This window comes from Eremomyces bilateralis (assembly GCF_010015585.1).
Source record: "Eremomyces bilateralis CBS 781.70 unplaced genomic scaffold P152scaffold_7, whole genome shotgun sequence".
Lineage (NCBI taxonomy): Eukaryota > Fungi > Ascomycota > Dothideomycetes > Eremomycetales > Eremomycetaceae > Eremomyces > Eremomyces bilateralis.
This window is the reverse complement of record NW_022985073.1, coordinates 353,590-368,802: the sequence shown is the minus strand read 5'-3', so window position 1 is coordinate 368,802 and position 15,213 is coordinate 353,590. Positions and strand designations below refer to the sequence as shown.

General features: G+C 49.4%; 5 protein-coding genes across 5 annotated transcripts; 1 reads left to right on the top strand and 4 right to left on the bottom strand.

Annotated features, from left to right (window-relative positions):
• The first annotated feature begins 1,450 nt into the window (after nucleotides 1-1,450).
• Nucleotides 1,451-1,755, top strand: P152DRAFT_457601 (uncharacterized protein). Its single transcript, XM_033679265.1, has one exon. It carries the CDS (start codon nucleotides 1,492-1,494, stop codon nucleotides 1,708-1,710), a length of 219 nt encoding a protein of 72 aa, XP_033534871.1. The 5' UTR covers nucleotides 1,451-1,491; the 3' UTR covers nucleotides 1,711-1,755.
• Nucleotides 1,756-3,322: 1,567 nt separating this feature from the next.
• On the bottom strand, nucleotides 3,323-4,804 carry P152DRAFT_448560 (uncharacterized protein; the record flags this gene model as incomplete). The annotated part of the gene is made up of 6 exons (XM_033678066.1): nucleotides 3,323-3,765; nucleotides 3,835-3,902; nucleotides 3,952-4,384; nucleotides 4,433-4,487; nucleotides 4,545-4,584; nucleotides 4,644-4,804. The coding sequence occupies 6 exons, from the start codon at nucleotides 4,802-4,804 to the stop codon at nucleotides 3,323-3,325; spliced, it is 1,200 nt and encodes a 399-aa protein (XP_033534870.1).
• Nucleotides 4,805-6,427: 1,623 nt separating this feature from the next.
• P152DRAFT_465884 (ion channel) lies at nucleotides 6,428-7,156 on the bottom strand (the record flags this gene model as incomplete). Its single annotated transcript, XM_033680665.1, has 3 exons — nucleotides 6,428-6,484; nucleotides 6,574-6,913; nucleotides 7,017-7,156. The coding sequence occupies 3 exons, from the start codon at nucleotides 7,154-7,156 to the stop codon at nucleotides 6,428-6,430; spliced, it is 537 nt and encodes a 178-aa protein (XP_033534869.1).
• Nucleotides 7,157-7,481: 325 nt separating this feature from the next.
• P152DRAFT_457598 (uncharacterized protein) lies at nucleotides 7,482-8,890 on the bottom strand. The gene has a single exon (XM_033679264.1). The coding sequence runs from the start codon at nucleotides 8,497-8,499 to the stop codon at nucleotides 7,675-7,677; it is 825 nt and encodes a 274-aa protein (XP_033534868.1). The 5' UTR covers nucleotides 8,500-8,890; the 3' UTR covers nucleotides 7,482-7,674.
• A 5,370-nt stretch (nucleotides 8,891-14,260) lies between these two features.
• P152DRAFT_457597 (uncharacterized protein) lies at nucleotides 14,261-14,674 on the bottom strand (the record flags this gene model as incomplete). The annotated part of the gene is made up of 1 exon (XM_033679263.1): nucleotides 14,261-14,674. A coding segment is annotated over one exon (414 nt), but the record flags the coding sequence as incomplete, so codon positions are not given.
• Between the last annotated feature and the right edge of the window lie 539 nt (nucleotides 14,675-15,213).

The window sequence follows — 15,213 nt, the reverse complement described above, 5'->3', positions numbered from 1 at the left end:
TGAACAGTCATTGGAACGAATTGATGGCTTCCTCTGATCTGCCTAAAGATGTCAAATTGACTTCTGGTTTTGTATCATCAACTCGATGCAAAGCTTCTGTTAAGATGGGTGGACTCGCTTCCCCTGCCCATCAAACTCCGGCGTTTAGTCACCTTTAGAGCGCCAAAAAACTTTGAGTACAAGCCTAGAATACTATCCCGTTTACTAGATGTCCCCAACCATGATGGATCATTGATGCTGGATGCATTTGATACCCGGGTGGACCGGGACCATGGGGTCCAGGGCTTTGAAAACTCACGATTGCTATTGTACCTTAGCGGTATCTGCTCTGGACTTCTTTGCCGTGCCTATGTTGAAAGAATTTCCATGCCCTGTGCTTCTTTCCTCGCTTTTTTCTTTCTTTTTTGGTAGGCTGGAGACCTGTGTGTCAAGGATACCTCCCTACGGCGATAGCTATCTATCACCTATTTCGTCCCGTCTTTGTTATTGTTTGGGAGACCTCCCATCACTACAACGAAGGAACTAGGCGAGTTTCATATCTTCTGACGGCTACATACACCTCCTAATACTCCGTACAGTTGTATCCTTTCATCCGCCCTCGTTTGCGTCCAGCGTTTTCTCTGCGAGGGTATCTGTATTGTCCACTGTGATTCGTGTTCCTCGTTTGTTAGGTTTCCGTCCTGATTTTCAAAGAGAGAGATCGTCCTCCTACTTCTCTATCCTTCCCTATCCTTCTCGCACCCTCCGGAATTATAAACCAATTCATTCAACCGTTTGGATCCGGTCAAACAATATGTCGTTTATATGACTTATTCAGCCCATCAAATTTATGAGAAATTCTTTCAATCTTCTTCAGCCTGCTCTTCATTCTAACCCTAAATCTCCTTTGCCAGCCCTCAGAAATATCTTATCGAACCGATCTTATATATGAATTTCTACACCATCAATATAGTCCTGGACTTGTTCGATCAGTATATATTTTGTGACAAGATTCTTCGATCGCCTTGCCGCTGGCCGATCGAACCGACGCAATCCAGTTGCCCACGAAGCCTTGATATGGCACACCCAACGTTGGTTGTAGATTGGCGAAACAAGGATCGAAGCCCATCTCGATCTCGTTCATGTTCTTGAGTGAGTCCGCCAGCTCGCGGAGCTGGTATCGATCCAACGTCGTAATGCCGAAGTCATATCTATATACCACAAACTCAGCCGACTCATAGACTCCGCAGAAGCCCTGCAACGACCACGGTCCACGTACATGTTCGCCCACCTTGTCACCACATGGCTCATGCAGGGCCAAGCCGTTGCCGGCATCGACCAACTTCGCGACCCACTGGGATGAACTGACGAGGATCGGAACCCATGGTCCAACCAAGCCCGATGCGAGCTCAATTCAGAACCATCCTCTTCGCTGGTGGCCCCGTTTAGAACGAAAGCCAACATGGCTGCATGGATGATGTATATACTCAGCGCATGCAGAGCGACCAAGGAATGGCACCCATTGTCCTCGTCCTGGTCCTCGTCCTCATCCTCGCCCTCGTTCCCGCCCTCGTCACTGGCTACTACAAAGGCTACCGCTCGAGCGGCAATGCACAGGTTATATACCATTTCCCGATCCCATGCAGAGAAATCAACATATGTCCACGAAGTAAGTGCCCTAGACCTTCAGCAGCTCATAAAGTTTCGGCAGTTCAGGTAGCAACGAAATAGTCGATATAGAACCATTCAAATCGCTTATATAACAAACCTCGACGCAGAAAAAGCGGCGTCGGTGAATCTCTTGGAGGAGCATGAAAGTTTCCAACCGGCTCCAGGCCTTTAGACTTGCGAGGTCGTCCAAAGCCCCGACCGCTTCTCCCCGCTTCGACCTGTCGACCCAGGAGGTTCATCCCTAACCGAGACGCGACACAAGCTGGAATGGGGTCAACATCGAGGAATTCATACTCTCGATTTACGAACAGATAACCTTCTTACGACTCCGAGCCTTCCGCCAGTTTCCTCGTGAACTCCGCGCCGGTAATGAGGAGCAGGACGAGCGGATGAGGAAGCTCCAGGGCGGTGTGGAGAAATTGAATGCGGAACGAGAAACGAAAGAAGCCCTGCTGAACTACCACAAGGACCTCGACCTATGCCTCCTACATGGTCCGGTTGGGGTCCCGCAGTGAGAGGGACCAGGTTCGGGGCCACTTCTAGGCCATCTTCTTCTACGGCATGATGCAGGTCCTATATATACCAGGGCTCAAATACTCGACTAGGGAACCAGGTGCTACCCGAGATACTCCGAATCCTGAGGCTGGCGCTGGGAGAAGCTGTCCCCCTTGAGGCAGTCAGAGGGCCTTGGAGACGGTGGACGAGGATGTGAACTCGGGTGGTTCAGCAGTCGGACGGGCTTCGCGCATGGTTGGAAGCGCTATATATAAGAGCCCGTCAAGTCCGTCGACGCATGCCATGGCACGAAGATTGAGGGACCACCAGATACAAAGCTAGTTGAGTTGTACATGGGTTTGAAAATGCCTATGGAGTGGACTTCCAGGAAGCATTCGCATCGGTGGTCAAGTCACCGTTATATCTGGCCTCTCTCGCACTTGTGGCACTCCTTGGCTACAAGTGTCGACAGGAGGACATCAAAACCGCCTGCCTACATGAAGACATCGACGAAGAGACCTACTTTGAAGCACCGAAAAGATACTCTGAGGCCCCGAACAAAGTGCTTCGGGCAGTGAAATCGACCTATGGACTTAAACATTGTGCAGACTCTGGTATGGGAAGCTATGTAGGCGATTCTGCGCCGGGGGTGGCGGGTATAAGCCAATCTAATCATGGATAGACTCCGGGATCCCGAGACCCAACATGATATTGTGATGCGTGCAGAAAATAGAAGCAGAAGAAACACAGAATGTATTCGAAAGATCGTGAATCACTAGGCAGAAAGCACCAACTCGAATTATCAAGCACGATGATCTACGCAACGAGCACTGCGGTGACCGACAGGATGAGCGGCGGGATGAGCAGCAGAATGTCTCTAACGCAGGTCAATGGGTCCGTCGCTATATTTATTCACGTTCATGAGGATGCATCAAGAAAGGGGCGACTGGTTTCACTGTTAATATGGTAATATTCTTCATCATACAATTGATAGTTCTACCTAAATACACATTGGCCATAATATGAGGTAAATCAAGTCGGCATAAATACCTATATGCCATCAACCAAGAGATCCACATACCCCAGGAATCATATCATATGCAAAACGCCGAATGCTCAACAACGATCCATCCCAATCCATCGAACCATAAGCCATAATCATTCCCATTGAATCCCATCAAACCATACGCCGCGGCGACACCAATCGCTGCGAACTGTCGGTGCTTTCCCGCACCCGCCCCGCCAGCTCGATCCGCGTCAGGATCACGCTCTCCAACTCCCCAGACCCCTTCCCCCGCTCGATGTCGCTGAAAACAACGTTGCCGCTCTGTGTCCGCGACAGCTCGCGACTGTAGGTCGGCTCGCTGAGGGTTCGCGACCGCGTGCGGCTCCACGCCTGCTCGCTGTATGCCCGCGAGTCGGCGCGGCTGAACGCCGGTTGGCTGTTCGGGTACATCCCGCTATTGATGTGGCCGCTCCCCGTGAGATTCCCGTTGCCCATGGTGCCGAGGATGGCGGGGGTGTATTTCTGGACGAGGGGCTTCAGGGCGGGGACGGAGGCGCAGAAGATGCCCACGGTGGCTTCGACAAGGGTCCAGAGGGCAGCATCGTAGATTTCCCCTGAGGCTGGTTAATACTCGAAGGGTTTGAAGTGTTTTAAGGGACGAAGGGAGGCGATGGGGTGCTTACAGGTTAGATCAAATGATTCCGTTACCCGAACAAGGCTTGGTAACCGAAGGGCTGCTGCAACGACCGCGCTGAAGCACGTCAGTTTTGGTAGTGATCGATGGATTTTGCTGTACTCACAAAATCCCAATCCCAAACACAGCTCCAAGGATCATCTTCTGACGCTTCGGTAAACGAAGTGGGATGACCAGCGGTAGAGGCAGGATGAATATGGCGGTATCTAGGAAGAGATCGATTCCTGCGAAGGCGACAAAGTAGGGCACCTCCACAAAGCACGACTGCGGACCATCGTAATTGAGATCCCAATACGCATGAAGCGGGATACACAGCAGGAAGTTCGCGGCGGTAAAGCTGATGATCCAAAGGATGGCGAGTCCAGTAAAGAACCAGACTAGATATTGAAATCGAGAATATGCCGGCGCGATTCGGTGGTATAGGAGAAGGACAGAAAGTTTTGTACAACCGGCTGTGTACAATCCGGTCAGGTTGGATGCGATGACGAGTTTTCGAGCCATCATTAGTTCATGTGGTCGGAGGTCCCATATGTGTTTGTCTGGAGTTTGTCAGTCGTGCTCTAAGCTAAAGACTAAAAACTTCTTACACCAGCCGTGGTCGATGGCGACAATTGCGTTGATCCCGTACCCGATGGCCGTGATCTATACTACAGTTAGTTCTGTGTGATCTAGGTTCATGTGGATTTGAAGAAGGCTTACAGCAGCGGGCACAATCATCCAGTCGTCCATTCCAAAGAATCTGATGCAAATGCCAGTTAGCCCAGTCGATTCGCTCCATCACACCAAGCGGAGACCCACTTTGCGACGTATATTCTAGAGTACAGCCGAAGCAAGAGCACGAAGATGATGATTATTATGCAGATATAGATGGAAATCAGCATCTTGTTGGCCTGCGACTCCGGATTAACGAAGTTGGGCGCAGGCCAACGGTCCATCACCGCGGCCGGTACTTTTCGCATGATGGCGATCCGTCGCCGATTCGTACTATTGTCGGTGTTGGGTGGTAGAGGTGGACATTTTCATCGTTCCCCCACAGGCCGAGGCAAAGGCGCGGTCGTGATGTCAGGATTGGACAGGAATAACAGAGTGGTCACGACATCCAGAGGACTCGAAAAAGGACGTTCGAGGATGAGGCCGGTCTTCAACAGGTTATGAGCTGGCCAACACGCTGACTGCGTCGTTTCGCGAGGCCGAATGTAGGATATTTTGGGAAGAAGGAGCAGCAAGAAGAGGGATGCGCGAGAGTTAAACGACAGCGGTTGACCCGTGCAGCCAGAAGGGGTCAGTGAGCCCACATGAACAGGAACGAGACAGAGCGCATCAGGGGTAGAATCCAGGTTGTTTCATTGCGGGGAAGCGCGTGGAGCGTATGAAAGACTCGTATATGGGTATAAACAAGACGCATATCGAACCGGGACTGAGGGCATGGGACAGCGACGAGGATTCGTGGAAGTTATGACAACCCTTTCTAGCTAGCGATGCTGGGGGTAAGTTGCAGCCAAACCTTATTGGTATATTAAGACGGATACAGGTTGATTCTTCGCATGTTCATTGGTAGGGTGGCGGCCAGGACTGCTGCCCTCTTCGTTAATCTACCGAGTTGGGTAATAACTCCTGAGAGATAAAGTCATCAAGGGAATGATTGCTTGCCATGAGGACCAGCCAAAATTGGTGAACGCCGATAGATGAGGGTTGTCAAGATTGCCGAGCGATAATAGGCCCTCTCCCTTCGAAATATGGCCAATATGCGATACAGCTGATCAAAAGGGCTCTCTCGGAAGCATAAAAAACTGACTAAAGCCTGAGGAAGAATATCACACTGGTTATTTGGGTGGAGAATAGGTGAGGTGAGATTATGGGGATGATATCGAAGGGGAGTGGCGGACCGCGGCCAGGCGCTCCACTATCTGCCGACCACTAGCGTCGGCATCGTGTCGCCGTCCAACTCTCTGCCACCCCCGCCTTTCAAACTTTAGGACTGTGAAACGCAAGATGCTTCAACTTCTGTATAAACCTTCCTCTTATTGCTGTTAAGGACGACTCAAATAAATAGTCCTCATCATGGCTTCCCAACTTTGAATTCCGGGTTCTCGGAAAACTTGTCCGCGCTCCGCCCAGTCCGTCTCCCATTCAGTGCCGCACTACGGGGGCCGAGGGGACGGTCAAGTCAAATTGGACATTATTCGTGCTTAGACCCGAGCAAGCGCCATCGAATATATTAATTGCCCCCGATTCGCATGACCGACCATTATCGTCACATGGCATCCAAGGATTTCTTGTTCGTATGCAATCGTTTGAAGGATGCAGGGGCCGGCAGCAGAACCTGGACCCAAGCGCCACAATATAAATTGTTTAAGATTATGTCGGTGAGGGCCTCCGTGCGACTGCAATTCAGATGAAATTGCTGTTCGTCTTCGAACCCAACGACGATCGATAATAAGCTTTCCAAGTGAATTGTAAAGTGCAATCTCGCCGACACGGTGCGACGACGAACGGTTTGGGATGTCTTCATTGCGAAAAGACCCCTACAAATCGAACATTCGTGGAAGGTATATTGCCCGGTTCCCGTCATGACGTGTTAATTAGTTGATTTCTTCCCTGCCATCCTGCCAGCTGGTGCAGTTGAAACATCGCGTAGCCTGGCATTTATGAAAACGTGGTAAGTTAGAAACGATTGCCCACAGCGTCGTGATCTCCGGATCGACCGCTTCGAATCGATTCCACTCACCTTCTCGCTGATCCTCTTCCGACAATATTTGCATCGCACCGAGTGTCGGACGATGTTATCTTTGCTCATCCAGCCGTATACAAGAGCGGTGACATACATTGTCAATCCAAGCACCATGAAACGGACCACTTTATCGAGGAAGGATCCATAGGCGAATACAACGGCACCATCGTCGAGGGCTTGTTTGATCGTGTTGTAGCCCTGTTCGCTATGCGGGCCACCACGAAGAATGGCAAATTTCTCATCTAGATTGCGATTGAAGAAGGGGAGAAGTGACACAATAGGAAGTATAATGTCGGTAGTGAGGGATGACACAACCGCCGTGAAGGCTGCAGCGATGCTGCGTAGCAGGTTAAACACCGGATGTAACACGAGAGAAGGAGACGTGGCATGTAGAAGAGGGGACTGGAAGAAATGACTGAACAGCTAAAATCGTCACATACATCAGCCCAACTGCGACTTCGAGAACGTTATCTTGTAGCGCCCAATCCAAGAATCGCTTGAAGTATCCAACTGTGCGTCTCGAAACATGCTCGCTGGCGTGGAGAAGGGATTGGGTCCCTTCTTCGAATAGATTTGCCATATTCCGTTTTATCGGTATAGTGGCAATGCTAGAACTCTCAAAAGTGAAAGAATTAGAGGTATATAACTACAAGATAGCAATGGTTGTGAATTGAACTCGGAAAATTGAATGCGACGCAACTTGAATGCCGCTCAGTCGACGTGACACCCCCGAGGTACTAAGATAACCCCACGTTCAACGTCGATCAGGGCCTTATCAATAAGCCCATTTGAAGCGTCATGATGTCAATTCATTCAAATTTCAAAGCCTTCGGTAATTTTGAGAATCAAATCAAGTTGAATCCAGTTCTCTATTGCTGCAGAATCCACACAATTGCATCCCAGAAAAACAGGCATTCATAAAAAAAATATACAAGAAAGAGTCCATGGAGTATTTTCCTAATTACAAGTCTTATTGCCTAGCATATTTCTCTAGTCCTTCATCGCGAATGAGAACGCCGTATTTGCCGTCATGTAAGGATGTTGCCCGATGCTCTCTAATTCTTCCATGAGCGCCTCACGGTGCCTTCTCTTCGGCACCTATTTGCCGACTTCAAGTTCAAGCTCTGCCGGCGGTACGTGGCTGAGAACGACACCAACGATATCTGTAACACTGCCGAGAAGATCTGAGGCGGTTGCACTCAGGTCTGCCGAACTGGGGACCTGACGCTTGCCGACACCAAGGTTGAGCTCAACCGGAGGAGCGTGGCTAAGGATGACGCCGATAACATCGGTGACCGTGTTCAGGAGGTCAGGGAGGATAGTGGTAATGGCCGCTGCGCTGGCGACGTCGCGCCTGCCGACTCCCAGGTTGAGATCGGTGGCTGGGATGTGGCCAAGGATGACAGTGACAATGTCGGTAACAGTGCCAATGATATCTGGGAGGGCAGAAGCGATATCCGCACGGCTGATGAGCGCACGCCTGCCAAGTCCGAGATCCAGCTCGGCAGGAGGGATTTTACTCAAAAGGTCCTCCACGAGGGTCCCGAGCGCAGTGCTTGGGGTAGCAGGAGATGGAGAGCGACGTGTAGCAGTCTTGTTCTCGGGCTTTCCGCCGATTTCAAGATCGAGCTCAATAGGTGGGGCCGCACTGAGGAGGCCATCGATGAGTTTGCCCAGCTGGGTAGTTGGCTCGACCGGGGTTGGTGAGCGACGCTCAACAGTCGACCCGTTCTCAGGCTTGCCTCCGACTCCAAGGTCGAACTCGACAGGCGGAACTGCGCTGAGGAGCTTGTCGATGAGGCTACCTAGGGGTGTGGCGGGGGTAGCTGGGGATGGAGAGCGACGCTCGACCCGCGTGGCAGCCTCAAGAGGCATCGCAGAGGCAGCCAGAGCAATGCCGGCGACGAGGAGTTGAGTACGCATGGTGAAGGTAGGGGTAGTCTTCGATAACGAAGGGCTAGGAAGGATGAAGGACTTGGAGAAGCCGGAATGAAGGACTCTTTGCGAAGGATTGAACTTGAACGATGCGGATAAAGAGACAAGGAGACTGAATACGACGCGTTGACACGGCTTTTATAGACAAAATCATCAAGAATACACGCCCCAAGTCTTCAGTATCAATTGGACAATCCTACCTTTCTATCCTATCTCTTCGCATGGTACTGATCTAAATCTCTCTGTTCCACAGAACATTCCATTGTTCAGTTGTTCCTGATAAGGCTCGCCTGGATATCGGCGAACGATCCCACGAAGTACCAAAGTCCCGATGGAAGGGTTCGCGATCTCCATCCTCAATCGCGCTGATCCCCAAGATATCCCCGAAGATCATTCCTGGGTTGAGAACCAGGGATCTCGAGGAGGGCAAATTGGGAGGGTCCCTGGTGGCGATCGCTGAAACTATTCGTACACTAGGCCGCTTCGAGACATGCATCAACATCCCCGGTCAGCCTCCTGAACGTCAACATTAAGATTTTCGAGAACTATCATCTTGGCTTTGATATGGATGGAATCCCCCACTTCGAGCTGAATGATGATAGATTCATATGCCGTCTGTTGTTTGTCATGCTTCGTACGTACAGACCATGGTGTCAAAAGTGCATTTGTTGATCCCGTCGGCAGCTGAACTCCACGCATTTCGTCATTCGTGGCATGGCCTCGAGACCTGGAGATAGTATGCCGTTGTCCAGCGATACGAAAATCGTCCGGAGAGTATTTCGGTTTCCCAATGTGCTCTAAATGACTCAATGAGGATATCTGTAATACTCCGCAGTCCACGTGCATAGCAGGCTCGCCTTGAGCGCTCCCACGCCACGGGACCGAGACTTCGTGTGTCCAAACAACGTCTCTTCAAGATAGGAAATTCGGCAGATGATTTCTACAGAAGGTATTTGATTGTTTCAGGGGTACCCGACTTTGACTGGCCACGTGCTTCATACAGCGCGTATGTGAAGATGGGATCTCCGTTCATCCACCCGTGGTACACTACCACCAGAGACTTTGGGGGTTGCCACTCCGCAATGCGGAGTTCAAGATATCAAGCATTTCCTTTATCTGGGGTGCGGCATTGTTTTCTAAGCGTCACGTTAGCCTTTTCGCGCCCCCTAGTGTTCCGGTTTCCTACTCTTCCTTTCGTCCTTTCGCGTTGCCAATTGGCGGTCGCGATTCTATCCGGGATGACGAAATCGATTATCTGGAGACCTGGACCCCGAAACACATCCCCAAGCGGACTTCTAAGATCCTTGAATCGATTCTAACTTTAGCCTAGGGGAGTCCGTCAAGTGTGCAGGCCCATCGATTTCATCCACTCTGATGGCCCATCAAGGTAGAAGAAATGGATGACCATGAAGCACAACCCCAGGGTTAAAGCCCATAACCGTTATCTGTGAAGTTTCAGCCTTACGTGGGCCGGGGACGTGTCTCGAGGTCACTGGGCTATCAATTTCGTTCTGCTGAACGCCTCTGGATCGGTAAGTATGCACTGTTCCACCATTTATTCTGTGAGCTATTAGATGGGTAAAATTGATTAAGCTAGTGTATACATCTCGGTTCCCTCAACCGTTGCTCAGATTCCGATCCTCCTCCACCATGCACAGCATGGTTGTCCTTCTAAGTTTTGAGTGTCTGCCCGTTGCCTACGTGTGATCGATCTAATGTACATGACCATATTTTTCCCGCCATTTTCGGTTTTCTGACATCTTCGTTCTGTTCCACGGGAGTCCAATTCTTTAGACATCCTCTGCCCTTTCTGTTGATGGCTGACAATTGTGGTCTGTTAACCCCCAGCACCCTATCTACCGCCCATCCCCGTCGTCGTCACTCTCAGGCCCAAACCCGACCGACGCCTCGTATTCCGGACCCCCATCGCTTTATTTCGTCTCGTTCTGCTCATAGCCTGACATCGATTTTAGTGACCCGATCTTTGACGACCAATTCATGTCTGTACTGCATCATATAGCAAGGAGAGTTGAGTTCGTTCAATGGAATGGGAAAGCGGAGCCAACCATACAGAATACTTCTCTTCCACGAGTGAAACTGGTGTTCAGAAGCTTCATATTATCAACCAGAAATCCGAAGTCACCAGACTCATTAGCATTGCTAATGACCTCGTCGAAGAGCAGCAGGCTTATTGACATTACTGATGACGGCGTCGAAGGCCACTATCCTTCTCATGAGACTGAGACGGACTGGAGATCCAGATTTCTAACAGGAAGTTGATAATCTCGTTCGGTCTGAGCACACCAGGCAGTGAGCCTTGACAGGTTCACTGGCTACCTCCCCCAATTTCATCGCCTAGGTCTGTTTCTGTGCCTTGTACGGAGTAACAATGGCAATATTCCTTTAGACGCCGTTGGGCAAGGTCTTGCACCCTGCTCTTGACCCGTCTCTTGCCCACGAAGATATGACTCTGCTCTGAAAGAGCTTCGTGTCCAGAGGTTCTCCCGGCGCTGGAAAGAGGTGCCTTGGATATACTGAACCCAAGGTGACTAATATACCAAACCCGAAGGTCATCAAGGACAAGGCCGTGATCGTGTTCGAGCGGAACTTCCAGGACCACTTTGAAGAGGTCTTTGAACCCCTTCGAAAGAACTCTATGCGATGTGGGAGTGCTGTTCAAGAGCCAGTGTACGTCCAAAGTTCACATGAGAAGTGGCGGAGAACTGTGTACTTGATGGAGAAAGAAAGGTGGCGGTGAAACTTACCATGCGGTACTATAAAAATAATTTGCTATATTGTCCATTCTGATGGATCTATTAATAGATACATTAAATTAACAGAGACACTTCCAACTATGAGTCGAATTCGGTATACTCTGATACTTTTATATGTTTTCCTAATATAAAGAGGCTCGGATTGCTAGCTAATCGTCACTGATAATTCTAGCCAAGCGTACCGTGTGATGGCAGCATGCACGATAGGCTTGCCAGAATTCGTTGCGGGTGTTTTCGTCCCAGGACTCTGGGGCAAATCCTTTATTAAGTGAGCTTAAGAAGCGACCCGGTTCCCCTCGCATGTCAACTGTTGGTCTGACAAAGTTTGGACTTCTGTCTGGGAGATTTCCGTCGCAATATTTCATCATAAGCAAATGCTGCTATAGTGCGCAAAATCGGAGAGCAGTATCTTGGATGGAATGCGCCCAGTATGCCTTGCGCTCATGGTGGACTTTAAGGCATGGTTGGACCATTGAAAGTTGGGCAAACCCGTGTTGTCGAACTATCGACTATATAATCAAACTAATTGTGAGAGAGAACATACGAGAGAGTGGCCAACGGGAACAGTGAAAGCATGAGAGCAATGGATGACGCAACTATACCGTTTACGAAGTAAATACGACCGCGGCTCTCTGTTCACGAAGTGAACTGGACTGGTGGTACTGGATTTGCGAATTGAAAAGGAAACGACAAGTAACTCCCCGCGATGAACTGGACTGACTGTACTGAAGTTGAAAAATTGGAAAGGAAAACGACAACTTCTCTTGATGAACTTAAACTGATTTCAGAGGCTTCGCGTATACGGAAGTGCGCCCCCAGCCTACGACGACAGTAAAGCCGAAGGCTGCTACTACTATAAATGATTGACGGCATTCAATGATGAAGATGTCATGGCCTGAAACCACAAAGGATTTTGGAGGCGGAAAAGGTTGAATCGCTGAAGAAAAAGGGGAGGAGAGTTCTCCCTCTCGCAGCTTGCCACTACGGGTGGTCTCTGTACCCAGCCTGCCAACATTCAGACTGAGCGCAGCTCAAGACTATCAGAGAAGGCAGCTACTACTATAAATGATTGAAATCGGAAGGAGGATATACAACGACAGAGCGTGAGGAGAAGTAAAACGAGGCGGCAATATGGGAGAATGGACTGCGATTGATGAGCATGGCCCACAGAAGAATCTACCAATCCACAAACAACAGATATAGACTCCTACTCCTAGCTCTTCGACTCGCAAATCATCCCACTTGGTTCCCGCCCTTCGCGCCAGACCATCACAAGCAGGGGTTGCATACTGTCCCGTAGGATCCCACCAGTCCGATATGAGGTGTGTTTTGAAACCAGACGCTGGAACAGGGCATACTCCAGTAGCTCACCGCACTCTAATCTCCAATCCGAATTTCGAAGTACCCATGTCCTTAGACAAGGCGTCTCGCTATCTCTAAACATCATCCACACGCGGATTCTCGAATACCAGGGACGTCTCACGACCAGACCCCACTCCAGATGTTCTGCTGATTTCGCTGTGTAGTCGGAGAGGAGAACAACCCTGCGAGGATCGGGATTGGTGCTGATACGCGGGGTCCAGGAGGAAAGCATGAGATCGGCGGGAAGAACTCGTTCGCCGAAATGGCTCTTGCCATGCGGACAACATCACGACATATCTTTGCGCTTTTTGGTCTCCTAGGTCTTCAGGAGGAGATGGGTCTCAAGAATATTGAGGCCTCGAAGACGCATGCCACAGCTAAAGTTGTCTAGATCCATGCGAGAGCACGAGGATCTGAGATCCAGAAAGTGTGAGTCCCCGGAGATAAATGTCGCAAATGTGCTTGTTGGTCTATAGTTTCACTCAATCAAGCGAGCTTGACTGAGCTACTTGTCACCGGAAGTGAGAATTGGGAGTGAAGGGAAGGGAAGAAAGTGAAAAGTAATAGTAAAGGAAGGAAGGAGGAAGTATAATTAAGGAAATAAAGTAAGAAGGGGGAATGGGAGGGAGATAAATAAGAAGTAGAAGGTTGAGTGAAGGAATGGAAGTAATGAAAAGTAGGAGAACTGATGAAAGGCACCCTCTCTGTTTATCACAGAACTTGACCACGTGAGCGGAAGACTGTGGAAATCGGCATATTATAATGCACATATTGCAGAATGTTAGGCCGAGGGTGCAGAGATTGAGTTTATGTAGCACCAAGAAGTTTGATGTTTTCTTTTAGTGACGATTCCACTGACATGACTGCAATGCAGACGAAGGGCTAGGAATAGTTGGAGGGGACTTTGAGGGAGAGGAAAGGAAGAAATCAAATGAGCGAAGGAGAACAACATTATTAGTGATGCTGAGAAGATGGCGGAAGTTCAGTTCGCCTACATCAGTTCGAAGATCTGGTGCCATCGATTTATCTGCGACGATAAAGACTGATTATCAAGAGGAAAGGCTCCCGAAGCCTCCAAGTGGACGGGGGGTTATGACTTATGTCCCCTACCTGTCATATTCCACAAGATAGAGCCAAAGCCCTTGATTTTTGCTACCTCATATATTTAATAAAAGACGATTTCAAACCGGTCAATGAGCTAGTTGGAAATGAGGGTGAAAATAAAGTTGGGAACTTTGGATCGATGTCGTGATGTTTTGATGTTAAAGGGCAGCAAGAGGACGCTTACTCATCGTCTAGAGGGCTTGGGAAAGGCTCAGATTCATCAATTTATTCATTTTCTACCACTTATCAGAGCGAATTCGGCCTCCTTTTAGCTCGATGAGCTTTTCACAACGCTGAGGCATCTCACTAATATATCCACGAATTGATTGCTGTGATACCGAGCGATGGGCAGCCCGAATAGCTTGCTTAAATCCCTCCACCGAATGCCATGATCCACCTCGAAGCACCTGTTTCATCGCTCTCCAAACTGGCTCTTGTGGACTTAGACCAGATGATTGAGCGGGGTAATCAAGTAATAGGAGATCTTCATCTCTCTTTCGTTGTATAACGGGATTGTTCATAGAACGAGTTCCATGAGATGGGTCGTTTTTCTCAACAAAGAAGAACTTCCGATTATATTTACCCTCGAGCCACTTAAGATGCTTAATATGATGCGGAAGAACCTCTTCTAGATAGAATCTCTGGCCCATAGAGTTTCCTTTAGGCTTTGATTCGACCTCTGGTCGATCAGCTGCTTCTCGAAAGATTCGGACGTTTTCAGCATGTTGCTCTTCTGATTCAATGCTAGATCGGCGAGGGGCGCGTGGTCTGTAGGATTTCGGGACGGTCGGACAAGCTGGATCGTTGTAGAAGACGAGTGGACCTTTGTGGTCGTACGAAACACCACTCGCGACGTGAACAGTGACATTGAGTGGGAGTGACCCGGTTTCCTGGAGATTTTGAGGATGTTGACTTACCCCAGGATCTCGAAGCTCATATTCAGGTCGATCTGAGAGATCTCGAGAATTGAAATGGGCTTCGTCCGTGAAGTAGACGTATCGCCAAAATCTCGTCAATGTTTCGCCCTTATTTCGTTGACCAAACGAGACCCGTCTTTTTTTATGTGCCGGGGAGATAGCTGTGACGTAGGGCTTTCGAAATCGTTGGGCTCCTGCCCGTTCCTTTACGTTTCGTTGTACTGTTTTCCCTTTAACATTGAATTCGAGGCCCTGTTCATCGTACGGTTGGTAATGGAGAGGATTTGATGGATCAAATAAGCGATGGATATCTGAATCGCTTATTCGAGAGGGCTGTCCGAGACGTGTGCTAAGCTTACGAGTCTTACGATATGCGGCTAGACCACATTGCTCGCGTTGCTCCAGCCAAGATCGACCTGTTGATGGAGGTATCTCTATTCCCTCTCTTTTACAAAGACTATTAAAAGAAGAGCTTTTCGGAAGTGTATCGTAGGCATCAAAGAATCGCGTTTTTCGTATAGTATCGTATTCAGAACGTTTGGGCT